The following is a 27,830-nucleotide window of genomic DNA, read 5'->3' as shown; positions in this document are numbered from 1 at the left end:
CAAAATAATTTCATGTCTAAATGCTCCCACTAGTTCAGATAATAAAGTAAGAAAAAAATTAAGATTAATTACCATAACTAAGCAGATGATGCACAGCTTTACATCACAATGAGAGAAAGAGAGAAAGATCCCATTCAGACGTTGAGTAGATGGAAACAGCAAGTTAATGTGTGGAGATACCATAACTTTTTTCACCTTTAACAGAAATAAAACTGAAGTTATTATCTTTGGAGCTAAAATGAACAATATTCCCACAACCAGAAAGCTAAACTGACCTTTGTTCAGAGTTTATTTGATAAAACGTGAAGTGACGTTTTTATTTTTTTATATTAGTTGGTGCAATTTAGGTAGTTCTGATTTAAGTACTGGGTCATTCATATATTTATGTTTTTATTTTTAATTCTGTCAGTTTTAGTCATCCAAATCCGTTCTTGTGGAGCTATTTGGAGATAAATAAATCTATGAAATATATGGCTTTCCCTTTTTAATTTCAGTTGCTGAAATAAATTAACGTTTTGATGATATTGTGACTTAATTTAAAACAAGTCTGTCGAGGCATTGGGGTCAGAAAATTTGAAGAACTGCTCCAAACTGCAATGTGTGACCCGGTACAACAGAGGGCGCTGTTGACTTCCACCGGAAGCCCAAGTATGTTGCCGGAAGTAAATCCCACTTTGCTAGAGTAAGCGCACCTTTTCAGCATGTGGAGTCTGTTTGGGCTTTCAGTTCCAACAAAATTCAGATAGATATTTCTAAAATTACGACAAGTTACCGAAAAGATGGGAAAGAAAGGAAAGAAAGAGAAGAAGGGGAAAGGAGCGGATAAGACGGCCGCTAAAATGGAGAAAAAGGTTTCAAAGAGGTCCAAAAGAGAAGAGGTATCACTTGGGTTTTATCGTTATAATTCTGTTTTTATTCGAATCCGTAACACAAAGTGATTTTTCTTTTCCTTTATTGTGTGTCCAGGAAGATTTGGAGGCTCTGATCGCTGAGTTTCAGAATCTGGACGCTAAGAAGACCCAGGTCGTAGAAACCACCTGTCCCCCTCCAGCACCGAGGTGACTCCTTTACATTCACTCTAAACTTTACCTGGGCCTCACAACAGAACTGAAATAACACTAGATACAAGCAAACTGGATTCAGTGTTAAAGAATAAACCTGCAAGATTTCATTACCGACTAATACCGTTATCTGTTTTCCCTTCTTTTTTTAAATCTAAACTTTTAATTCCGACTTTGACTTAGATGGTCTTTCTATGAATTAAAACACGCAAACCCATCTGTGTAAACTATGTTTTGATTTAAAAATTAAACGTACTAACATTGACCAGAACAGAAAGCCAGCTCAGCTCATCATTGCAGTTTTGGGATTTCATCCTTTATTTCACTGAAGCAATTCACGTTCTACATCTAAACAGTTTAAAATTGAACCAGTGTTCTTTATTAATTTATTTAATAGAATAAAGCCAAAAAATATAGTTTGAACTTGAGTTAGCATGTTGATCACATCATTGGCTTTGCCTACCTGTTTACATTTGATTTAGTTTTTTTATTTATATAGGATGTGTTAATATGCTTAGATTCTAAATCATTAAGCTTCTCTGATTCATGTTTTCCATTTTGTTTTACCTTCAAACCAACAATAGCAAAACAATATATTACTTATGCTACTCTGACTACTTCCAACAACAATAATTATAGATATATTAATTTTGGGTCCATTGAGAGCTACTGATCATTATTATTGATTCAGACTAATTCATACATGTGATTATTTTTTATATATTCTCAGTTTGGTTTAAGAAACTAATAAATTCCTGACAATTTTGAAGAGATTCAGGTTGTAAGTAAAATTACCAAGAGAATAAAGAAAAACATAAAACAGTACAAACCAGAAACACATGAAGCATAGATGTTAAATATAAGTAATTAATCAGCTTTGATCATTTGAGTGATTAGAAATCTCTTTTTTTTGTGAAACCACCATTATATATTAGGATTAAATTAAACGTTTTACGAGTTTTAATTTTAAAAAATTAAAAAAATTAAAAATAACTTAAAAAATAGCTACTTTTCTGCACCATCATCTGAATGCATTAATTCAGAAAAAACCTTAAGATAAAATTAAGTTATGCCTTAACTCTCAAAAATGTAGCTTTTACTTATTTTATATAATCGGCGCTGCTTCTGACACTTTGCTCCGGCCGTATTTTTGTTTTTAGGCTGAATGCGTCTCTGTCAGCTCATCCTGAGAAAGACGAGCTCATCCTGTTTGGAGGAGAATTCTTCAATGGAAAAAAGGTGGAAAAATTTTCCAGAAAAATCTTCTCTGCAGTTTTAAGTTTGAAAATCCTAAAAAAAAAATATTTTGTTTGTTTGTGTCTTTTCTTTTAATGGCAGACGTATCTCTACAACGATTTATTTTTCTACAATATCAAGAAGAACAGCTGGGTTAAATCGGACATACCCAACCCTCCTCCTCCACGCTGCTCCCACCAGGTACCTTACTCTCTTTTACCATTTTTTAAACATTTTTTTATTTTAAACCAAACCACTTTTACACCTCACCTATCTGATGCATGGACAACAGATAGTTGTTGGGTTTTGTATCCAACGTACAAAACCAAAGATAGAATGGGGAACATTCTATCTTTGGTTTTGTACGTTGGAAGACATTAACAATAAAGCAAGACTCAAAATACTTTTTTCTTTTCCACACCGTAACATTACTAGAATAAAGTCATAATATTACAGGAATAAAGTCATATTTTGATAATAAAGATGTACGAGACTTAATCCAAAATAATATGAGAATAAAGTCAAAGTATTACGAGAATAAAGTCGAAATAATTCAAAAATAAAATCTTTAAATTTGGACAAAACAAATTATATGTTATTTACAAGGAGACAAAGAACTGTAAACACTCCATTTAAAGTTGATGGTGTAGAGATTTGTAGAGTTAGTGAGGTGAAATTTTTGGGTGTGATAATTGACGAGAAATTATCATGGAAATCCCATTTGAATTATTTAAGAACAAAATTAGCAAAATCAATTGCAGTGCTTTATAAAGTACGGGATTTTCTGAATGATCATGCACTATTTATGTTGTATAATGCACTAATTGTTCCACACTTGGTTTATTGTGTTGAGGTATGGGGAAAGGCATGTTATACTAGTACAAAATCTGTTTTTGTTTTGCAAAAAAGGGCAATAAGAGTTATTGCTCGAAAACATGGTAAATATCCAACAAATACATTATTTTGTAATTTGAGGTTTTTGAAATTCAATGATTTAGTTGATTATAATATTTTGTTGGTTATGTATAAGGCACACCTAAAAACATTACCCTTAAACATCCAAAAAAATTTTGAAAAGAGAGAGAGTGGTTATAACCTTAAGGGGACAGAGATTTTTAAGAAACCTAAATTCAGAACTTGTTTGAAAGAACGATGTACTTCGATACAAGGAGTCAAACTGTGGAACGACCTGCAAAACGATGTTAAAAATGTTAAATCATTACACATGTTTAAAAGAATGTTAAAGATTGTTTTTTTGAAGAAGTATGAAATAGTATAAAGTCAAGTTCAGTTGAGATTGATGATTGACCTTGTTTCTTTGTTCTTTCTTTGTTTTCCTTTTTTTGTCACATAAGACAAATCAAAACAATTTTAGTTTTTTTTTTTTTTTTTTTTTTGTTGTTTGTTTTTTGTTGTTTTGATCCATAGTTGAGAAAAAGGGGCAGATATTATAAGATTATTTTCTTCTTTCTGCTACCTTTCATTTCATTTTTAAATTATTTTATTTTTTTTCTTTGTATTAATTTTTTTTTTTTTTTTTTTTGTATTGAATGAAATGAATAAAGATTTAAATAAAAAAAAAATGAAGTCATAATATCACGGGAATAGAGTCATATTACAAGAATAAAGTCAAAATATTACAAGAATAAAGCTATAGTATTACGAGAAGAAAATCATAATGTTATAATAAAGTTATAATATCACGACTCTATACTCATTATTTTATTACTTTATTCTTGTAATTTTTTTACTTTATTCTGGTACTTTTATGTTTTTATTTTCTTAGCATGGTCTTAATACTCTGTCATGTGGATAATCCTGTAAAGTGAAATATTACTTTATGAAACATGGAGGAACATTTCTCCTGTCAGCCACAAGAGGGCAGAGCGCTGCAGCTCAGATCGCACAGATCTCACCTGTTAGCGCTGTCATCCCAGCAGACGCCTGATGCAAGAAAACAAACCTTCCTGTGCTCTGCTGCTCCCTGCAGGCGGTGGTGGTCCCGCAGGGTGGAGGCCAGCTCTGGGTATTCGGAGGGGAGTTCGCTTCTCCAAATGGGGAGCAGTTCTACCACTACAAGGACCTCTGGGTGCTGCACCTGGCTACACACACATGGGAAAACATCAAGTATGTGCAGAAACACAGAGGAGCCATAAAAATAGCACCAATAATAAACAGGAATAACGAGTCGTGTTTATTTAGGGAACTGGATGAGGTTTAAAGGCTTTAATGAATTCATGTGAAATAAATGCAGTTGAGTAATTAGTTCCTGCTTTGCATTTCTGAAGCATTTGTTGTTTTCCAGAGCTGCTGGTGGTCCGTCGGGCCGCAGCGGCCATCGAATGGTCCTCAGCAAGAGGCAGCTGCTGGTGTTTGGAGGTTTCCATGAGAGCACGAGGTAAACACTCCAAAAGATTTACCTCACAGCATTTAAACAAGGTCATAAAGTATTATGCAACACTTACATTTTATGCTCAGATTTTCTAGTTGAGTCGCTCTAGTTCTGATTCTGAGGAGTAAGAAAAACCACACAGCAAAATATGTCAACAAATTTTGATGGACAATAAATTGTCCCAGAATAATATCAATAATATATGGCCACACTTTTTAAAATGCTGGCCACCCAAGAGAATCATGTTCACTTGATACAAAGGCATGCAGAGTTTTCTTGTTCAATAAAACAATAAGTGTAAAACCTATTTATTAAATGAATAGAAACATTAATTTTTTTTTTTCCATCTTTACATCATGTTGTAAGGTTATTCCTTCATCAAAAACAAACCTGGAGTTTTGCCTTGAGTCTTGGATGCATGGTTTAGAAATTCATTAATCTCCATGGCAACCATTCAGCCGCAGCGCCGCTGTCGAGGAGCAGCTCCTCCCCCTCTCAGCTCCTTCAGACTAGCCAGCAGCAATTAGCAAACCGCTGGTGGAACTGCTGAGCTCATTATAGGAGCTGCTTCTCAGAGCAACGCTGGTGAAAATGTTGTTAAAGGGTTAGTAGAGGAGCCATGTTGTGACTTCCTGAAGGCCGAGTTTCAGAAAGAGCATGAGCTTCTTAAAGGGACAGAGGCCCAATTACAAGGCGTTAAAACTCAAAGTTACATTTCTTTTCAATCATATTTGATATATATAGCATTTTTATAACTGAAGGCAACATATTTGCTTGATTGTGCTATAAAATGGCATTATGTGCCTAGAGAACACATCATACTGCCTCTTTAATGCATGCATAAATATTTATGGACTTTTTTGTTTACTGATGGCATCAAAAAATTCAGTCAAAATCTTTGTTCTTTTTTTTTGTCAATTTTTTGATGAATAACTAATAAGTTATTCAGTTGCATTTTATTTTAATTTGGTTTAATTATTATTCAACCGACTGAACCGAGAATCCGGGTCCGATTACACCCCAAGCAGACGAACATTTCTAACTTCACTCCACAGTGACAATAAACACAGACTGTGGTCCCAATAACTTCACATAAACAGTGAAATTAAACAACTGCATTACACCTGCTTTCACCTGCTGTGGTCTGAAGGGTCAAAACTTCCTCCTGGTTCTGATCTGGAGGGGAAATCTGCGGTAGAGTTCAGATGGGGTGTGAAACATCCAGCCAGACCTGCACCGAGTCCAATCCAGCTTTACTTATCTTTAATTAGGCTGAAGTAAAGTAAACCCAAAACACTATTTTAATTAAGCTTTTACTGCTTTCGTTTTTATGGCACCGTTTGAGTAAACGGTGTAACTTTTCCCATTTTTAGCTTTCATTTAACAAGTTGCAGCTCCGTTCTCTTAGTTGTTGTAGCCGCAGGATGAGTCGGGCATAAACCTTCTGGGACAAGGGTGTCCAAACATTTTAGCACGGCGGACAGAGCTGAAAGGACTCTGGGGGGGCACAAACTTTTCAGTACTTTTGTTCTTAAATATCATTGCAACAACTATTTTATGTTTTTATTTACCTAATCAACAGTAAACTATTTCTGTAGACAAGCGAGCTATAAATTATTGCAAATTTAAAATGTAAAAAAGATTAAATGAAAATCAACAAACTATATCCTAAATATTTCAGGTAGATCGTATTTTTCTAGGTTTGATCAGTATATGGCTCTTGCTTCATTTCGAAAAGTTTATTAAACAGCAGAGGTGGGTAGAGTATCTAAAAATAGTACTCAAGTAAAAGTAGTTCTACTTCAATATATTTTTCTAAAGGAAAAGTAAAAATGATCCATCCAAGAAATTCCTCAAGAGTGAAAAAGTATTTGGTAAAAAGTCTACTCAAGTACTGGGTAACTGATCAAATGATCAATCATTTCATATTTAAAAATGACATCATCAGATGGACTAAAATATAAAGTTAAGTAGAAATTTGGAAAGGACCAAAATTGCAATAGTTCATGTAAGTAACAAAAAAATAACAAAATCAGGCATAATCTTTTTAAAAACATTCTTAAAAACCGTTATCAGCCTTCTTGTTATCTGCTTTAAGTTTAGCTCTCTCTCGCTCCCTTGCAGCCTGAAAGAACCGCAAACATGTATGTTAATTTTAAATAGCTCCTTACACCTTAAATGTCTCCAAAGCAAGTTAATGAAATATGGTATTGTGTGTCAAAGAGCGGATTTCTTAGTTTTTACGATGGATTAAGATGAAAAACATCTGATTTATTGATTTTGTTGCGAACTAAATGACATATTAAGTTTCTTATTTTTACTTTGCGTCTGGAAATTTCACTTTCCAGCTCTGGATCAGCTGATTTCTCTCCTCCCTTTGCAGGGATTTCATCTACTACAATGACGTCCACTCCTTCTCCTTGGACACCTTCTCCTGGTCCCGCCTCACTCCATCAGGCTCCGCCCCCTCTCCGCGCTCCGCCTGCCAGATGACCGCCACGCCGGACGGCGCGGGCGTCATCATCTATGGAGGATACTCCAAAGTGGTACGCGCTCGCTCTGAGACTTACGGATGTTCTGCTGCGTGAAACGTCTAACGGCGTTTCTTCGTTTAGAGGGTGAAGAAAGACGTGGAGAAGGGGAGCATCCACTCCGACATGTTTCTCCTGAAGCGAGACGGCAAAGACGGACAAGGTACCAAACTGATCAGACTGATCAGCAGAAATTATGCCTCACCTGCAGAGGTGGGGAGTAACTAGTTACATTTAGGGAGAGATATTAAATAGTAAAACACAATATAGAAAAGTGTTTCTTCTGCTTAAAAGGGGTTATTTTGAAAACACTTTATTTGTGTAAATTTTTCATTTAGTTTTTAAGATACCAGAATTTGCACATAACTTTATATTTTTGTCTGTCTGATGACATTTAAGATTTAAAATCAGCTGCTTTTTACTTTTACTTTAGTAAAAATATGTGAAAGTTTTTCTACTCTTGTAATTTGGGGATTTTCACTCAGACTGACTGTTTGTGGCACAGAAAAGTGGTCCTGGTCCAGATTGAGCCCATCTGGGAGCAAGCCGCCCCCCCGCTCCGGGTTCTCTCTGGCCGTGGGTCCGGCGGGCCGGGCGGTTCTGTTCGGCGGCGTTTGTGATGAAGAGGAGGAGGAGTCACTGGAGGGAGACTTCTACAACGACCTGTACTTGTACGATACGGTGAAGAACCGCTGGTTCCCCGGCTTGCTCAGGGTAAACCCAACTCTGCTTCATCAGTTTGGACCAGAACAGAACGTTTTATAAAAGTTACCTCGTACTTTTCCTGGTTAGTGTCTGTTGTTCAGGACAGTTCCGGTTCCACAGGTCCGAACCTTTGCATTAAAGTTTCCTTCAGATGGATAATACTACAGTAAATTATTGTAATAATATTGCCAGCATTAGCATTAGCATGTATGTTTTCCATATTTCCCTTTAGCCACTTGAATTTCAGGATAAGAGCCATTTTTTAAGATGGCTGCCGTTTTTGAGCCATTTTTTGCCTTTTTAAATGTTTCCCATTTTCATGACTCAGATTAACTTTTATGTCACATGATATGTTTTCGACGCTGGTCATTCCAACAACTCTAAAATGATCATTTGTTGTAAAATCTGAGACGGGGGACTTTTCTGTTTGTAAATCTCCGGAGGACGAAGAGATGGAGGAAGAGGAATATGATGGTAACTAGTGACAGTAGCTGCGTTTCCATTAGCCACAAAGTTGGGCAAAGTGAAATTATAAAAATAAACTAATGGAAACAAGTCATCTTAATTGTTAGCATTATCTTCCCCTAATTGTTTTTTTTGTTTCGTGTTTAGAACTAACCTCTGACAATTTTTTGTGTTTAGCAGTTTAGCGTTAGCTTCCGCTAGTTGCCTTTTTGTATTTGCTATTAGCTCCTTTACTTTTTTAATGTGTTTAGAAGTTCAGCGTTAGCTTCTACTATTTTTTTAGGTTTGGCATTATTTTTATGTTTCACATCAGGCTGTCACAATAAGCGATTAATCAATTAACTACATGATGAATTACTCCTCCATGGGCTGCCACCTTATCGTGGTGGAGGGGTTTGAGTGCCCCAATGATCCTAGGAGCTATGCTGTCTGGGGCTTCATGCCCCTGGTAGGGTCACCCAAGGCAGACAGGTCCTAGGTGAGGGACCAGACAAAGTGCAGCCCGAAGACCCCAATGATGAAGGAAAACCTTGGACTTGGTGTTCCCTCGCCCGGACGCGGGTCACCGGGGCCCCACTCTGGAGCCAGGCCTGGAGGGGGGGCACGATGGCGAGCGTCTGGTGGCCGGGCTTTTACCCATGGAGCCCGGCCGGGCTCAGCCCGAAGAGGAAACATGGGCTCCCCCTCCCATGGGCCCACCACCCGTGGGAGGGGCCAAAGGGGTCGGGTGCACTGTGTGATGGGTGGCGGCCGAGGGAGGGGACCCTGGCGGTCCGATCCTCGGTTGCAGAAACTGGCTCTTGGGACGTGGAATGTCACCTCTCGGGTGGGGAAGGAGCCGGAGCTAGTGCGTGAGGTCGAGAGGTTCCGGCTAGAAATAGTCGGTCTCACCTCGACGCATGGCTCTGGTTCTGGAACCAGTCTCCTTGAGAGGGGCTGGACATACTTCCACTCTGGAGTTGCCCAGGGAGAGAGACGTCGGGCAGGAGTGGGCATACTTGTTGCTCCCCATCTCGGCGCCTGTACGTTGGGGTTTACCCCGGTGAACGAGAGGGTAGCATCCCTCCGCCTACGGGTGGGGGGACGGGTTCTGACTGTCGTTTGTGCTTACGGGCCGAACGACAGTTCAGATTACCCACCCTTTTTGGAGTCCTTAGAGGGGGTACTGGAGAGTGCTCCTCCTGGGGACTCCCTTGTTCTGCTGGGGGACTTCAACGCTCACGTGGGCAACGACAGTGAGACCTGGAGGGGCGTGGTTGGGAGGAACGGCCCGCCCGACCTGAACTCGAGCGGTGTTCTGTTGCTGGACTTCTGTGCTCGCCATGGATTGTCCATAACGAACACCATGTTCAAGCATAAGGGTGTCCATATGTGCACTTGGCACCAGGACACCCTAGGCCGCAGTTTGATGATCGACTTTGTCATCGTTTCATCGGATCTGCGGCCGTATGTCTTGGACACTCGGGTGAAGAGAGGTGCGGAGCTGTCCACTGACCACTACCTGGTGGTGAGTTGGCTCCGGTGGTGGGGGCGAAAGCCGGTCAGACCTGGCAGGCCCAAACGTGTTGTGAGGGTCTGCTGGGAACGTCTGGCGGAATCCCCTGTGAGACGGAGCTTTAACTCCCATCTCCGGCAAAACTTCGAACACGTCCCGGGGGAGGTGGGGGACATGGAGTCTGAGTGGACCGTGTTCCGTGCCTCCATTGTCGAGGCGGCCGATCGGAGCTGTGGCCGCAAGGTTGTCGGTGCCTGTCGCGGCGGCAACCCTCGAACCCGTTGGTGGACACCTTCGGTGAGGGATGCCATCAGGCTGAAGAAGGAGTCCTATCGGGCCTTTTTGGCCTGTGGGACTCCGGAAGCAGCTGATGGGTACCGGCGGGCGAAGCGGCATGCGGCTCGGGCGGTTGCTGAGGCAAAAACTCGGGCGTGGGAGGAGTTTGGAGAGGCCATGGAGAAAGACTTCCGCACGGCTTCGAGGCGATTCTGGTCCACCATCCGGCGTCTCAGGGGGGGAAGCGGTGCAGCACCAACACTGTTTATAGTGGGGATGGTGTGCCGCTGACCTCTACTCGGGACGTTGTGGGCCGGTGGGCAGAGTACTTCGAAGACCTCCTCAATCCCACCAACATGCCTTCCACTGAGGAAGCGGAGCCTGGGGACTCTGGGTTGGGCTCTCCAATCTCTGGGGGCGAGGTCGCCGAGGTGGTTAAAAAGCTCCTCGGTGGCAAGGCCCCGGGGGTGGATGAGATCCGCCCGGAGTTCCTTAAGGCTCTGGATGTTGTAGGGTTGTGTTGGTTGACGCGACTCTGCAATATCGCATGGACATCGGGGGCAGTTCCCCTGGATTGGCAGACTGGGGTGGTAGTCCCCCTGTTCAAAAAGGGGGACCGGAGGGTGTGCTCCAATTATAGAGGGGTCACACTCTTAAGCCTCCCTGGCAAGGTCTATTCAGGGGTCCTGGAGAGGAGGGTCCGTCGGATAGTCGAACCTCGGATTCAGGAAGAGCAGTGTGGTTTTCGTCCTGGTCGTGGAACACTGGACCAGCTCTACACCCTCAGCAGGGTCCTGGAGGGTGCATGGGAGTTCGCCCAACCAGTCTACATGTGTTTTGTGGACTTGGAGAAGGCGTTCGACCGTGTCCCTCGGGGAGCCCTGTGGGGGGTTCTCCGGGAGTATGGGGTACCGGGCCCTTTGATACGGGCTGTCAGGTCCCTGTATGACCGGTGTCAGAGTCTGGTCCGCATTGCCGGCAGTAAGTCGGGCTCGTTTCCGGTGAGAGTTGGACTCCGCCAGGGCTGCCCTTTGTCACCGATTCTGTTCATCACTTTTATGGACAGAATTTCTAGGCGCAGCCAAGGTGTTGAGGGGATCCGATTTGGTGGCCTTAGGATCTCATCTCTGCTTTTCGCAGACGATGTGGTCCTTTTGGCTTCATCAGATCGTGATCTGCAGCTCTCGCTGGATCGGTTCGCAGCCGAGTGTGAAGCGGCCGGGATGGGGATCAGTGCCTCCAAATCCGAGGCCATGGTCTTGAGCCGGAAAAGGGTAGAGTGCCTTCTCCGGGTCAGGGGGGGTGTCCTGCCCCAAGTGGAGGAGTTTAAGTATCTCGGGATCTTGTTCACGAATGGGGGAAGAAGGGAGCGGGAGATCGACAGGCGGATTGGCGCAGCGTCTGCTGTCAAGCGGGCGCTGTACCGGTCCGTCGTGGTGAAGAGAGAGCTGAGCCAAAAAGCGAGGCTCTCGATTTACCGGTCGATCTACGTTCCCACCCTCATCTATGGTCATGAGCTTTGGGTCATGACCGAAAGAACGAGATCGCGGATACAAGCGGCCGAAATGGGTTTTCTCCGTAGGGTGGCTGGGCTCTCCCTTAGAGATAGGGTGAGAAGCTCAGTCATCCGGGAGGGACTCAGAGTAGAGCCGCTGCTCCTTCACATCGAGAGGAGCCAGTTGAGGTGGCTTGGGCATCTGGTCAGGATGCCTCCTGGACGCCTCCCTGGTGAGGTGTTCCGGGCACGTCCCACCGGGAGGAGGCCCCGGGGAAGACCCAGGACACGCTGGAGGGACTATGTCTCTCGGCTGGCCTGGGAACGCCTCGGGATTCCCCCGGAGGAGCTAGAAGAAGTGGCCGGGGAGAGGGAAGTCTGGGCCTCCCTTCTGAAGCTGCTACCCCCGCGACCCGACCTCGGATAAGCGGAAGAAGATGGATGGATGGATGGATGGATGGATGGATGGATGAATTAAAATCAGCTTGATAATTTCCATTCTGGTGATTAATATTTTTTGAAGGGTAATTTTGTTTACAAAGACTTCATAATCGATTTTATTTTTGCTTCTGGTTGTTTTATTTTATTCTGGAAATTTAAAATAACTTCCAGTTTGAGTGTGAAGTTTTCTTTGAGAGGGTGAAATCGCATTATTAAACCAGTATCAATATATCACTTGAAAACTGTCTCAAAACAACAATATTATCATTTATCGCATTAACTTCTGGGAAAATTTCTAATCCAGAAAAATCTGTTATGGTGACAGAACTAGTTTCCCACTTTAATGTTGGCTTATGCTAATTTTTTGTTTTTAACTTCCGCAGAGCAAAGATTCTTATTAGTGAATTAGTGGCTAGTGAGCCTAAAGTTTTGTCTGTTTCTTCAGGGAACCAAGTCGGAGAAGAAGAAACGACGAAGGGGGAAGAAAGCGGAGGACGAAGGAGCAGAAAGGAAGGATGAGGAAGAGGAGGAAACGGCTCGAGGACCAACTGAGGTCATCAAGGAGGTTGTGACAGAGGACGGCACGGTGATGACCATCAAGGAAGTGATCCCCGGTCCTCAAGAGGAAAAGGAGGAGGAGGAGGAAGAAGAGGAAGAGGAAAAGGAGGAAGATGGTAACTAGTGGTAGTAGCTGCGTTTCCATTAACCATAAAGTTGTGCAAATTGAAATTCTAAAAATAAACTAATGGAAACAAGTCAATTTTGAAAAAGCGTAAATGTTTCTGTCAGCAGGAACATTCTGTTGTTGATCACACGACTCGTGTTTCCATTCCAGTTTTTGTGAAATACATCAAATTTGCATCTGTCGATTCATCCCAGCGTAAAACCTCATTTATTTTTGACATTTCAAAAATAAATTTGCTTAATGGAAACAAACCAATTTTGAAAAAACTTAAATTTTTTGTGCCTTTAGATGAGGTGGCTTTTCAGCTGAATCGAAATAGATATTTTGCAAAATGTAAAAAAATGTTTGCATCATACGAGTCACGTGATCAGCAGCCAGATGTTACTACTGGCAGAAACACCAAAGAAGACGACAGGAAGTGGTAAGGTAAGGTTATTTTATTTATATAGCACATTTTCAGCAACAAAGCAGCTCAAAGTGGTAGGAGGAAGAAGTTTTTTTTTCTTCTGACAGTATGCAGAGCTCTCACAGCATCACAGTTCATAAAAAATTGTTTCATTCCAACATGCTGAATCCATGTTGCTCTTCTGTAAAATGGCTGACTGCAATTTTCCCAAAACGCTGCATACTTAGCCGCTCCCAACTAGCCTGTCGCTCCATTAATTCACCAAAGTTATTAAATCCATGACTGAATTATGATTACATTTCATTGAGCTGTTTACATTCATTGCTATTATTTTTAATGACTTAACACTTGAACAAACACATTCAGACGTGATTTTAATTTCATTTTAGCCGAACAACTTATATGTGCAACGTTTCCGAACAACGGAAACATTCCCATTGCGATAAAGTGTTGTTTTTTTTCAACATTAGCAGAATATAGACAAAAATTTCATCATATTTGTATTGAAAACGCATCTAGTGACGGTGAGAAAGTTTGAAACAAAAACAAAATCACATTTTATACTCAGATTGAGCTTCGCTCCGCAGGTTCGGCCTCGGCGCCGACGGCGGAGCCGTGTCCGAGGTCCAGCGCCATGGCAACAGTGCGTCAGGGCAAGCTGTACCTGTACGGTGGGATGTTCGAGGTGGGAGACCGCCAGTTCACCCTGAGCGACTTCTACTGCCTGGACCTGCACAAGATGGACCAGTGGGAGGTTCTGGTGGAAATGGACCCGAGTGAGCGAACCAATCAGGCGGACGCCGGTTTGATCCCAGCTGAGGCTGCGAGGCTTCATGGTGATTTATGATTTTTGTCTCCACAGAGACGCAGGAGTGGCTGGAAGAGTCTGAGTCAGAGGATGAAGAGGAGGAGGAGGAGGAACCCAGAGGAGCAGAAGGAGAGGAAGAGGAGGAGGAGGAAGACAGCGAGGATGATGAAGGCAAGGGATTACTCAGCGTCTTTGATGTGTTCTGCAACAAGTGCTTCCTTTGTTGCTTGGAAATTACATTTGATGATTCTGTTACTTTATTTTGTTGCTTTTTCCAGTTTTGCTCACTTTTTAAAAATATTTCTAATTTGTGGAAAATATAAATTGTAAAAGCTGCTGCATAATTACAGGGAATTTCTTGACTTCTCTCACATTACCAACACAAACTTCTCGTTTGTTTTCAACTTTCAATGCATTAATTTCGATTGATTGAATAGATTATTTTTAACTACAAAGGCAATTTACAGCCAACACAAAGATTTTGATATTTGGTTCAATAATTACATACAATAAACAAGAGATACATATTTGCAGCGTAGGGCTGAAACGATTAATCATGATCAATCGGTTTCTGAAATAGTACTCATTTAATTTTAGTAATCAAATTATCATTAACTGGAGTATGCAGATTCAAAAGAGCACAGAAATCAGAACAGTAATTCAGCCAAAACTGTACAAAATATATAATTACATCTTGCAGTTAAGATAAAAACACTTTTGTCTGTAAATATATTTTAACCAAAACTCTTCAAGTATCAGGTTTTTTTTCACAGAGTTCAAATTTATTAAAGTAAATGTTATGTTACTACTTTAAGTCAACAAAATGTTTATTTTCTTATTTAAAAAAGGAACTGAATGGCTTATTTACATTATTTATTGTATTTTTAATATTGCATAGAAAAGGCTTATGCAGTGAAATGAAAAACTCAGTTCAATGTCCCAGTGATTTTATTTGATTAATCGATTAATCATCAGAATAATTGATAGATTAATTGATTGCTAAAATAATTGTTGGTTGCAGTGACATTATAGAGTCGGAGAACATACCAAACTCTAGTCAAAGAAGAAAAATAATTTAGCAGCAAAAAGGGGTTTTAAGCTTAAAATATTGCTTCTTTTGTTGATATGTGGTTATTACAGACTAACTACACTAAATATTTTAATCGAGTCACTATTTTAAACATTTTATTGAAATACAAATCTGAAAAGTTTCACAGATCACTGCAGTTACATCTGATCTAACATTTAAAGCCCCAATAAAATAGTTTGTAGTTTTAATGTGACAGAACCAGAACCAGAACCAGTTCAACGGACATGAACGGTATAATAAACTATTTAGCAGCCACAGGAAACTAGCATTAAGCTAATCTTTTCCTCTGCACCTTTAACAGATTTTACTGTGTTTTCAGAGGAGGAAGAGGAGGAAGAGGAGCACCCCGCGGTGCAGGAGGGAGAGACGCTGACAGACTACCAGAACCGGACCGAGCCGTACTGGGTTAAACTCGCACGTGCCAACATGGGGTCGGACGCCAAGGACAAAAAAGTGGCCAAAGTTGCCGTTGCCATGGCGAAAGTCTTCTATGAAGACCAATAGTGGGAATCCCAGAACAGTGAGTGAGTGAGTGTGTTTGTTTGTTTGTTTACCTTTGTATTCAATTAAACTTCATAACTTGTAATAAAATTTAAGTCTCTAAACAAAACATCTAAACATAAACTTCCAAAGGATGCAGTGAATCTGAATAAATAATAACTGGTAATACATTTAATTTTGTTTGTGTGATATCTGTTTTATTAAAACTTCTCAAAGAGTTTTAATGATGACAATTTGGAGTTATCCCTTCATAAAGTTATGTTTACCTTATAACTTCAAGCTTTTAATTTTCATTAATATTTCAAAAAATAGTTTAAAAAACTGTTTCTGATCGGTTGTTTTTGGTGGGAGCGCTTCAGACGGCAGTAGCAGCTCAGACAGGAAGTGGAGATTGATCTTTTCTCATTTATTCTGTCACAACATGGTGACAGTTTTAACAAATATGTAAAAAACATGTTTTGTTTTTTTTAAAATAAAAGTTACAAATTGAAGCTTTAATCCTGGAAATGTTCTTCAGGTTCAGGTGACAGAAGACCGACTTTGTAATTATCTTTGTGTCTCTGAAGGTCCAGGTTTTATTTCATTTTGACTCCCAGATAAATAAACTTATTTCAGTCGTTTATTGGATTCAAATATCTGATTTGATTAAAAAAAATGAAGTTTTTGAATGATCAAAGTCTGGATGGATGTTTGGAGGAGGAAGACGGGATGAAGGGATGAGTGCAGCTTGTCCGTCTCGGTCCCTCTATGGACTATTTTATCCTCCAGCCTCTCCTCATCCCAAACGAGGGATGAGGAGAGGCATGAATAATAGAGGAGAAGATGGATGAGAACGAGGCTCCTCGTCTTTTCTCCAGCGAAAACTCAACCCAAGGACAAAGAAAGAGACGTTTGTGTTTTGCTGGCGCGGCATTACGTAGCGTGGAAACGTCACTCATGAATGAACCAGCTGGGAAACGACAAATTAAGAACCTCAGAGTTGGTTTCCTCTGCTGCGTCCTGTTTGGAGGTGAAGCTGCTAGGAGGACCGCCGCCTGTTTTGGTTGGCTGCACTTCCTGTCTGGACTTATTGACTGCTCAGAGGAACGCTCTCATTGATCGCCTGGAGACGCCACGCGCTGTTCAAACATGACCAGATGGTGAGCAAACATGCAGAGGATCACCTTTTGCTCAAAATAATATCAGAGTGTTTATAAAAACAGAGCAAAACCCTGAACACACATAGTCTTTATGTCTTTATTAAACCAATATTTGCACCACTATGTTTGAAAAAAATATCGTACATGCAAGAAATCGGTTTCAGGAAAGATTACATCAGCATGAATCTGCATAAATGTTCCCCAGACTGTTGTAAACATGCCAAACCTATAGGGGGCAGTGTAGCGCTAATCAGCCAATCAGATTGCTTCAAAACAACCACGACTTCCTGTTAAGGACTGACGTTATTTTCATATGCTAACAACATAAGTAACATACACCAAGAATGTCTAATTATTTTGACAATATAATATAATAATATATAATACTGTGTCAATATAATAGATTGACACAGTATTAGACTTATATGGTTAAGATCTGAATTCTGAGGGAAAAAAGTCAAAATGTTGAAAAAAAAACTAATTTCAGAAATTTAGGTGAGAATTTTGAGAAAAAAGATTTGTGAAAAAAATTTGAATTTGGAGAAAATTCAGAATTGTGAGAAAAAAAATTCTGAAAACAAAAAGCCAGAATTTTGAGAAATAGTCAGAATTTGGAGACGAAAGGCAAATATTTTCAGAAGAAAATCTGAATTCTGAGGTTTAAGTAAAAAAAATCTGAGAATAAAAAATATTTTGAGAAAAGAAATAATTTTTTTCAGTGGCTCTAATCCTCTTCAGTACTAATACAGGTCAGCTGCTCTTTAGCCCAGTCTTATCCCTCCTTTAAATTCATCTCAAACATCGTCTTCCATGTCCTCCTGTCTCCTTTTCTCCTCCGTCCTGCAGCTGTCCTGTTGTTGTCCCTGTTCTCCTGGTTCCACAGGAGCTAAGCCAATTCTAGGCCAGATTACAGTAATAAAATCACTGAGTTTGAGGATTACAGCTGAGCTCTCCGAACACTGAGAGAGACGGAGGGGAAGCAGAAAAAGGAGGAGAGAACGAGGGAGAGCGGGTTAATGAGTGGACGGAAAAGAGAGAGAGGGTTACTGAGATTTCCTGACTCCAACAAAGGGATTATGACTTAAGGAAGTTAGCAAGACGAATGTCTGCTCAAATCCTTGACATGATCCGCATCGAATAGCAGCAGCTAGTGGCCGCCGCAACAAAATGGCTCAAATTCTAGACAGCGGCAAGAAAAGATGTTTAACTGTTTCGTTGTCCTTGTGACAATGACAATAAAGATTTATCTTATCTTATCTTATCTTATCTTATCTAACCTTTTCGTCCAGAGCAAAGCAGAGGAGGGAAGTTTATTTCTTTAGGATTAATGTTCCCATGTAGCATAATATTCACAAAGGTGCTACCTGAGGTTTGTGGAGTCTGAGACAGTAATCTGAATAATTCTAGTTTAACTGTTTTCCAGTTTTGTGCAAAACTTTTAAGCCCCTCCAACTAAACCAAGTATTTTTGGTTTAGTTTGTAGTGCAAATATCTTAGTACACTTGAAAGAAGAGTTTAGTTTGAACTTACAAGTAACTTTTTAGCAAGATATATGAGTATTTGCTTGACAGCGGTGTAAGAAATATGCACAAACTTTTGAAAGATTAAGCAAAGCCAGAAGATTTCTCTGCTTGTGAGGAAAAAATGAGAAAATGAGAATGCTGGTTTTTAACTTGAGCAGTGGAACATCATTACCCCACAATGGCATAAAAGTCGTACTACTTAAACACTTAAACGCTCATGAGAAAATCACTGAAAGGAAAAAACACAGCTGAATAAACTGAGGGGGAAATACTCTTAAAATATAATCAGAAACCAGAATACCAGCAGATGAAGCTCACAAATTAATGTTTTCCTGCTGTGAAGTTTCTGCTACTATCTGAAGATTAAAAGGAAACATTTTCTGCAGCATTTCAGTCATCAGATAAAAGGACTTTTGTTCATTTAAGCTGCTTATAGTCGATTTTAACTTTAACGACGAGGAATCCCGGAGACATGATGCACAAACACTTAGTGCATTAATGCATCCCTGTGTTATGTAAGGAGAGGGACACTGCATCATACTGTCATAGCTAAATATTTAGTTAGCAAGCTAAAAAACTAAATATTTAGCTTGCTAACTAAATGTTTAACTCCCTAAAGCTAAATATTTTACTTGCAATTGAAATACTGGCTTCAAACTATTAAGTCTGTAGACTAAAGATTTTGTTTAACTAAGTATTTAGTTGTAGCTAAAATTTTAGCTAAAGCTAAACATTTAGTTTGGAGGAAATTTTTTATTTGTAAAAATTAGCTATTTCACCAATTTTAGTTTAATTAAACATATAGTAAATATTTAGATTGGAGCTAAATATTTAGTTTCCTAAGTAAACATTTAGCTTGTAAGATAATTGTTTTGCTAGCTGACTCAATATTTAAATTGGAGCCAATATGTTGGTTGTGAACAAAAAAATCTGCTTGTTTACTAAGTATTTAGTTTAGAGTTAAATATTTAATTCGTAAACTAAATATTTATCTCCAAAGTAAATATTTAGCTTGCTAATTTAAAAAAATTGTTTGAAAACTGTGACATTTATAAATGAATGAACAACATGGTGAAAATACTGAACTGAAAAACAAACCGCCAGGACAAATAACCAGCATTTAGACCTTTACTAACTTCAGACTAACTAGAAATCACCTTCAGGCAAATAATACAGCGTGAATCAAACGATGAGTGAAACATCTGAAGGCTGTTTCTATGATGATCCACAGGTGATGCAGCACCTGCCTCTTTAAAAAAGCCGGATTGTGCTATTGAGCAGAGAAGGGGAGGTTTGGCGCTAGCTGCGTTGGAACAGTCCTCTCTAATGAGCAGATTTTCTGAGAGAGAGACATCCACAGAAAAAGCACGGAGAGAGAGAGAGAGCGATCCGGCCGTCAGAGGAGACTGGGAGCGGGGCAGCAGCAGGCTGTGCGTCAGCCGGTGCTCCATAGGGAAACATGGAGATGAGCAGGAGAGGACACGGAGCAGCGCGGATCACATAGATGGATGTTGTTTCATCAAAACAGGCAACGACCAGGCAACCTGAAGGCAACCCACGCAGAGGATAAACCACTTATGGACGCAGTGGATTAAACCTGCATACAGACTGAGAGGCAGAGAGAGAGAGAGAGGAGAAATTCATCAGTTTACTTCTTTATTTTTTATTGTCGGAGGGTGCGCACTTTGTTTCTCTCTGAGTGTGTTTGCGGGTGTGTGTGTGTGTGTGTGGCTGCAGAAGGTAGGAGACTGCATTGCTGTTCAGCCTTCAAAGCTGAGTATCTTTGTGTTTTCCCCCATTTTCACTCTCTCCCTCTCTCCCTCCCGCATGCATTGTGCAGTAACACTCAATATGCATGTGAGAAGGAAAAGACGATGAGTCTGAAGTGAGAGCCTTTTTTAATTTTATTTTTATTTTTCTGGATTTTTGGGAATAAGCTAAGAGGAGAAAATATTTTTCCTTTCCTCAAATACTTTTTTTTATTATTATTTTTGGGTTTCTTTGGAGGGCCTTGACCGGGTTTGAGCCTCCGCAGGGAAACTTCTCGGCATCATCAGGTAGGAGGCGGCAGAACAAGTGGGCCTGAGTGGGAGGAAGAGTTTGTGTCGTAGACTGTGTAGGCTCGATGGGTGAAACTCCAGCTGAGAGAGGATAATGGCAGCTCCGGGCCAACTCTCCTCCTCTCCCACCTGCATCGGCTGCAGAGGGCCCGGAAGGTGCTAGCCGAAGCCGATCAGAGCCCCGCGGGATGATGGTGTGATCAGGGTCCGGCTGGAAGACCCCTCTTTCATCCTTCACCTCCTTTCATTGAAAACAGAGGTGGGGCCTCCTTTTCCAGCCTCCTAACCCCCAATCTCCCCAGTAGAGGTGTGCGATACGCCATATTTTGGTATCGATCCAATTAAATACAGCGCCAGTATCGCAGATATCGATACAGATACTGATATTTTTATTATGTTTGATATGTCATCAAAATTAATGTTTTTGTGATTTTTTTCCCCTTTATTTTGTTAAAACCTAGGAAATAATTTGGGCCCCTGTAAAGGTGTGCGATAATATATTGATATTGATCCAAGTAAATACAGCAGCAGTATCTCTGATACCGATACCAATATTTTTATTATTTAAGTTTGATACTTCATCAAACTTTGTGTTTTTTTCCTTATTTATTAAAACCTAGGACAGAATTTGGACCCCAGTAAAGGAGCACAATAACATCAATCAATCAAAGTAAATGCAGCGGCACTACCGCCAATATCAATACAGATATTGATATCTTTATTATCTAAGTTTGATACATCATCAAACTTCATGTATTTTTTCTCCTTTGAATTGCTTTGATAAAACCTAGGACAGAATTTGGACCCCAGTAGAAGTGTGCGATATGGCATATTTTTATATCAGTCCAAGTAAATACAGCGGCAGTATCGCCAATACAGACACCGGCAATAACTATATTGCCAATATTTTTGTTATTTAAGTTTGATACATCACCAAACTTTGTGTTTTTGTGGGGTTTATCCCCAGGTTTTAATTATTTTGTTGAAACCTAGGACAGAATCTGGGCAAAGTTTATTAAGGGGTCCAACAATAAATCAGCTCTGATTTTCTTAATTTTTAGAGACCGGTGATCAGACGGTACTTACGTTTGCAGGTGATCTTATCCACCTTGACAATTTAATCAATCACTGTCCTTGTTTTGATCTGCAGTGAAAACGGTTTGACGGACAGACCCAGATCGGCCAAAATTCGAAATCTGCAGATCTGGCTTGTAAAAGATTGGCCAGAAAACTGCAACCGGTGCAAACCTTGTGTTTTTTTCTCTTTTAATTATTTTGTTAAAACCTGCGACAGAATTTGGACGTTTATAGGTTCCGGTGCACCAATAAATCGACTAGCTGATAAATCGCCCCAATTTCCTTAATTTTTGGAGATTGATGATCGGCTGATCTTTTCTACCTCGACAAAAGTCTAAAAATCAGCCACTGTCCTCTTTTTTTCTCTTCTGTGAAAAAGGTTTGACTGGCAGCCTGGCCCACCCGGTCATGGCTTCATGTTTCCAGTTAACAGTAATCTCCCCACTGCTACCAACTTAATGACTTTTCTTATTTTATTTACCAGCATTTCAAACAAAAAAAAAAACAACTGATATGGCCAAAATCAGAATCAGTAGACCAGAGATCGGCCAGAAAACTGCAATCGTTGCACCACTTTTGTGTTATTTTTCCTTTGAATTATTCCGTTAAAATAAAATTTGGACAAAATTTATAACACAAAATACCTTTAATAACATGATAAACAGAAACTATAGAAGAACAGGACAAATCTGGGTGCATTTTAGCCAAAAAAACTAAATCTTTGAGAAACTACAGCACCGAAAGTAAAATAACCCGAAACTAAAGAATCGATCTGATCGGTCCGATCTTATCTATCCGATCTATCTGTATTTTTTGGATCGATCCGCCCACCTCTGGCACCAACCTGCCCTTCTTTTTCCTCCCTCTCTTTTCTTTTTCTTTTCTTTTTCTTTTTGTCGAGGCTTCAGGGGAATTGCCAAGAGCTGTTTCATGCATGTCCACTGGCGGCAGGTTCAACTTTGACGATGGGGGGTCATACTGCGGAGGGTGGGAGGAGGGCAAGGCGCATGGCTACGGGATTTGCACGGGACCCAAGGGCCAGGGCGAGTACTGCGGCTCCTGGGCGCACGGCTTCGAGCTGCTCGGCGTCTACACCTGGCCAAGCGGGAACACCTACCAGGGCACCTGGGCTCAGGGGAAGAGGCACGGCCTGGGCGTGGAGAACAAAGGCCGCTGGGTGTACAAAGGCGAGTGGACGCACGGCTTTAAGGGACGCTACGGTGTGCGGGAGAGCACCGGGACGAGCGGGAAGTACGAGGGGACGTGGAACAACGGGCTGCAGGATGGCTACGGGACGGAGACGTACTCGGACGGAGGTAAGGCTCAAAGTTCGGTATAATACTTTACTCAATTAGAGTTACTGGAGTAACTTTATTGAAAATCAAACTTTTTATTAGAGGTGGGCAGAGTTCTCAAAAATTGTAATCAAGTAAGAGACGACTTCAAAATATTTTTACTCAAATAAAAGTCAAAAGTAGCCATCGGAGAAATTACTCCATTAAAAAAGTATTTGGTAAAAAGTCTACTCAGGTACTGAGTCACTGTTCAAATTATCATTTAATATTTAAAAATACGTCATCAAAACATAAAGTTAAGTGGAAATTTTGCTATTTTAAGAACCAAAATGAAAATGATTTATATAAGAAGCAAAAAATAAAATCAGGCAAAAGAACTTTTTCCCAAATCAGTTTCATTCAATAAAAAACTTTAACAAAAACTGCAGGGTTTTGTCTTTATCTGGGGAATTTTTGGTTAAAAATTCCCCGGGTTTTTTTTTTTTTTTTCTTATTTCTGATATCATTCTCAAAATTTCAGAATTCTTTTCTAGCACATTTTGAATTTTTGAAACTCAGAATTTTCAAAGTTTTTCTAAAATATTTCTGAGATTAATCTCAACAATTCTGAGGTTTTTTTTCTTGCAAATTTGCAGCTTTTGAATCTCAGAAATGTTCAAGTTTTTTCTACAAAATTTCTGAGATTAAGCTCAAAATTGTAAGAAAGTTTTTTGGCAGAAATTTACTCCTTTTATTTTTATCTACGATGGCGCTGACACGCCGTCATACTCTCCCACAGTCCATGTTGTCTGTTGCTGATCCACACACCTGCCTGTTACCATGACGACGCACAAACAAAATCACGGTCTTCTCGCACAGCAGTAACAGTAATCTAATACTCTTTGGTTTTTTTGCAATTGCAATCCCTTACTTTACTCATTACTTGAACAAAAGTAATCTGATTACAGTCATCGCTGGGAGAGAGAGAGAGGCGCACGGACAGATGCATTGTGGGTGTTTTGAAACTGTGAGGATGTGAGAAATGAGCTGTCCATGTGAAATTCAGTAAAACGTCCATCTGACTGACAGGCTGGGTGCAGATGCACGGTGGGAGGAATCTCTCCAGGGGTCATCTGGGGTCATCCGTGCTTCTTCTGCACCACAACACAGTCACTCCGACTCACACACTTTCACACACAGCCAACATGTTACATCAGCGCAGCTTGTGCGATTTAATATTAACATCGGCTTTAATTTTTTACGTCTTTCTTCTGAAGCCTGAACGTTCAGACGTGTTGCACTCCGAGGCCTTCAGTCGTCCCATTAGGGGACGAGAAAAAAAAGGTTTGTGGATTTCTGGTTTGAAAATGTTAGAAATAACATTTTCAAACCAGATCCAGGTTCCATTATAATAGATATTTTGCCATATGACCTATCGTTTCTTTTTTCTCTCTTTTTCTACCAAAAACTGGATGATAAAAGTCTTCAGTCTGGTGCTTTGGTCTCAACCAGCTCTTATTTTGAAGGAAAGTTTTGTTTAGAGAGACTTCATATTTCATTTTATTTGTTGTTTTTGTGTGGTCTAGTAAAATTTGTTACAATTATATTTATTTACAGTCATAATAATATCTGAAAAAGATGCAATTTTGCCAGAAAAAAACATCTTAAAGTTGTTATAATTAGTTTCCAGGATGTGACATTAGCAGCTCGTTTCTCCAAAATAGTCTCAGCTGTTTGCACAATCCAGTCCAGCTGCCGACATAATCTGTATTCCTATTAACAATTAGGTGTTATTTGAAAAAAAAAAATTTATTTTAATATTTCAAACACCAAATATATCTTAATATGCATTGATACACCAAGTGTTAAGTAAAAATTCAGTCTTCCTTATTTAAGTTAATAAAAACACAAGTTTGAGGTTATTCTATTCTAAATCCTTAAAGTTGAAAGCTTCGTCCAGATTGCAGCTTTGCCTGATATTATGCAACAAAAGCATTAATATGTTTTAATTATGTAATTTCTTTTTGAATTTGTTTCCCTTTAGAAATCTGAAGTTAAATCACTCATTTGCGTGATTTAAATCAGCGTGACTTTCGCCATGAAATTGAAATGATTTTGATTTTCTTCACAACTTGATTCAGTTCAGTCACTCTCGATGAGATTCTCAGATATAATTTAAAACAGAAGCATGCAAAGCCTGTGCATGCAGAAAGTTTGTAAGCGTGATAACGAGCTTTCAGCCGCAGACATGCAGCCAAAGCCTCATTACATAACTCTACAACTAGGAGGCCGCCTAACAGCACGAGCGCTCGGCCTTTAGTCCTGATAACATCCACACAGCGGACTGGTTCCAGGGTTGATTTAGGACAAAAACGGGAGAAACGGACCAACAGCTGCAGGGAATGATAGATAAAAGGAGCAGGTGGATAATGAATTGATAATGGAAGGATGTATGGATGGGAGAATGATTAGCCTGATGATTATGCAAGATACTCGCTAATCAGGAGACGAGTGAGATCATTACGGAGAGAACGGCACCGACAAATATGGTCCTGATAAAACGAGATGCGTTGGAGAGTCACTTCAACTCGCTGAGTATCTGAACCCACATCCGGTAAATGCAGCAGAGTTTGGCCTAGTTATCAGTGTTTATCTAGCTCCAGTGGTACACAGTGTCCTTATTATAACAGAACTCCTTTATATAGATCTGCGAGATAAGATTTCTGTTTGGGGAACTGAAGGGTTTATGTAGAGCAAGAGAATATAGATCTGTTTTGTTTTTATTCATGTGTGAGTTAATCTTGAATTAATTGCTGTGGATGGAGTTATCTGCATTTCCATCTTTATTTTGACTTTTTCTCCATGAAAGTTATGCTTTTTTAAATGTCTGCAGAAACATGTTGGGTTTTGACCTCCACTGAGCCTCAATGCACCTTATTACCAGTTCTTAGACAAAACTTTTATGAAGAAGATGTTTCCTTGCTCGAAAACATCTTACTTTACCTGCTGCCTTCAATTCAATATGGTAGAAGCAAGACTTTGATTCACATGGTCAGCAATTACTCAGATTTGTTCCGGTTCTGTAACATATTCTAGTCCAATATAGAAGTAAAATGAAAAGTAAGTTCACCTATAAAACCTCTACCCAGCGTAGCAGCTGGGTGAAAAAGTTTTCACTTTGCTGCAGATTTGTTCAGTTTTTTTTGTTTGTTTTAGTATGAGACATAAATAAATAAAAAATGCTGTTTGAAAATTAGGATTTATTTTATTAATGAAGAAAGGATTTCTACATTAACTTTAAAATCAGCTAATGCCCTAACAATCTAAGCTAATTTTTAGCGCTTTAGCATTTTAATTAATTTTGTGAACTTTCTGCGTACATTTTAAAACGCTAATTTACTTGGCTGCTTTGTAAACTTTCAGTCTAACAAAGTTTAGTATTTGCGTTAAAATTTGGTTGTTTAATTTTAGAATCATTCAAGTTGCTAGCCGTTGATATTCATGCTCTTAATTTGAAGTCTCTTCAAATACTCTTTCCTCTCCTCGCTCTTTTCCCCTCAAGCTCCAATTTCATTTCCACATTACTTTTTCTATAACGTTCACATCTTGTCCTCTACTTCCCATGTTTTATTTAGTTCACGTATGTTTCTTGTTTGTATAATCTGAATGTAAGTTTTAGCATTAGCTTCTGCCAAACATTGTGTTGGTGTTAGCAACAACTAACATTTTAGACACTGCTTAAAATATAAAACCATAAGAATTCAGGATGACTGTTAAAAATAATATGAAATAACTTCAGCTTGGCAAAATAAACTTGAAGATGAGAAATATGTGTGGAAAAACTGCTCACCAAAACCTACATGATTTTTGATGTCAGTAAGGCGGATGCATTTTAAAGTTACACACTTTCAGAGTCCAGTCATATTCAGACTCATAAATCAAAGTATTCAGTTTCTCTCCTGGATCCAGACTTTGTAAACCTGACGAAACATTTCCAGGAATCTCCCACAGCATCTTCCCCCCGATCTCATGATCTTCCCGCCTTTCTCTTTCCTTCCTCGCTCCGTTGCATTTCCACGCAGCAGCTCTGTGCAGCAGCGTTCCCATAGCAACGCTCGCCGACGTGCAGCAGGTCACCGTGTCACGAGGGACCGAGCGTCCCCCGCCTCCATTGGCTACCCGGCCTGCCAGCTTTGGCTGTGATTGGCCGGATCTCTTCCGGGTGTTTACCGAAACGAAGAGCTAAGCTGACTGATTACCAACTGCAGACACAGAGGCACGAAGAGGCAGCGGAGTAGATAAACGAAAAGGCAGCACGGATTCAGTAATCACGTTAGCGGGAAATGGAGTCACAAAGAGAGATTACAGCTGTCATTGTGTACAACAGCGGTTGCTGCGGCAGATTACAGCGGATGTTGAGTAGCTAATGTCACGCAACACAAACTCGCTTCAAAACATCGCAGGACTAAATGTTGCCATCAAAACGTGCAACAGCATTTAGTTTGCTGCAGATACCAACAAAGTCTGGCGCGTTTCAGTGTAGAAGCATCTAAAAACTCCTCTTTTAGTAGTTCTAGTATATTATGTTATTATAAAAACTTTACACAGAAAATTTCAGTTTTCAAATAAGAATTTATGCGACTAAACAGGACGTTTACTGTAAAAAAAGAATATACAGAAAATGACATTTCTTCTTAATAATAGACATTTTTGTCAATATACAGAGATGTTACTGTTTTTAAATAACAGTTTTTGGATACACAGATTATTTACTGTAAAAATGGAGAACATTTCTGGTTTTTAAATAATACAAGTGTTTGTCAATATACAGGAACTTTATCATAAAAAAGGACAGAATTTCTGTTTTTAAGAAATAGAAAGGTTTGTGGATATACATGAGATTTACAGTAAAATACAGAAAGTTTTTAAATAAGATAATTGTTTTTGAATATTCTGGAGATTTACTAAACAGAAAATTTCAGTTCTAGATTAGTAGAAATGTGAGTAAATGTCATAGTTTATTCATCATATCCGTTTCCATCTCCCTTTCAGTGCATTAACTCTTTTTCAGAAAAGCCAAAAACTGCATTAGTATAAAAACTTTAAGTTATTTAGAATTTTACTGTTTCCATTAACTTTTTCTGATGCAACACTTCAAAATACATAAAAT

The 27,830-nt window shown here is 39.8% G+C and overlaps 2 protein-coding genes across 3 annotated transcripts in view; both read left to right on the top strand.

The window, feature by feature from the left end:
* The first annotated feature begins 640 nt into the window (after positions 1–640).
* klhdc4 (kelch domain containing 4) lies at positions 641–15,762 on the top strand. Its single transcript, XM_028002881.1, has 13 exons — positions 641–878; positions 967–1,058; positions 2,222–2,300; positions 2,400–2,498; positions 4,288–4,424; positions 4,603–4,695; positions 7,073–7,235; positions 7,305–7,383; positions 7,726–7,934; positions 12,543–12,771; positions 13,776–13,964; positions 14,051–14,167; positions 15,406–15,762. The coding sequence occupies exons 1-13, from the start codon at positions 780–782 to the stop codon at positions 15,588–15,590; spliced, it is 1,770 nt and encodes a 589-aa protein (XP_027858682.1). The 5' UTR covers positions 641–779; the 3' UTR covers positions 15,591–15,762.
* Positions 15,763–19,465: 3,703 nt separating this feature from the next.
* The window catches only part of jph3b (junctophilin 3b), a 55,807-nt gene continuing 47,442 nt past the window's right edge, over positions 19,466–27,830 (top strand). For both annotated transcript variants that reach the window (XR_003597025.1, XM_028029267.1), the window contains exon 1: positions 19,466–22,702. Coding sequence is in view for 1 of the 2 variants with exons in the window: in XM_028029267.1 (XP_027885068.1) it covers positions 22,321–22,702 (382 nt within the window). In the remaining variant the exon portion in view is untranslated. The remainder of the gene's footprint in view (positions 22,703–27,830) is intronic.

This window comes from Xiphophorus couchianus, chromosome 2 (genome assembly GCF_001444195.1).
Source record: "Xiphophorus couchianus chromosome 2, X_couchianus-1.0, whole genome shotgun sequence".
In the NCBI taxonomy this organism is placed as follows: domain Eukaryota; kingdom Metazoa; phylum Chordata; class Actinopteri; order Cyprinodontiformes; family Poeciliidae; genus Xiphophorus; species Xiphophorus couchianus.
The sequence above is the reverse complement of the archived record's forward strand: the minus strand, read 5'-3'. Positions and strand labels throughout refer to the sequence as shown.

What these genes read in the sequence shown, in the direction of transcription:
- klhdc4 (XM_028002881.1), top strand. Translation starts at nt 780, where the DNA reads ATGGGAAAGAAAGGAAAGAAAGAGAAGAAGGGGAAAGGAGCGGATAAG. An exon ending in AGAGGTCCAAAAGAGAAGAG is followed by an intron (nt 879 to 966) that starts GTATCACTTGGG and finishes TTGTGTGTCCAG; the next exon opens with GAAGATTTGGAGGCTCTGAT. An exon ending in TGTCCCCCTCCAGCACCGAG is followed by an intron (nt 1,059 to 2,221) that starts GTGACTCCTTTA and finishes TTTTGTTTTTAG; the next exon opens with GCTGAATGCGTCTCTGTCAG.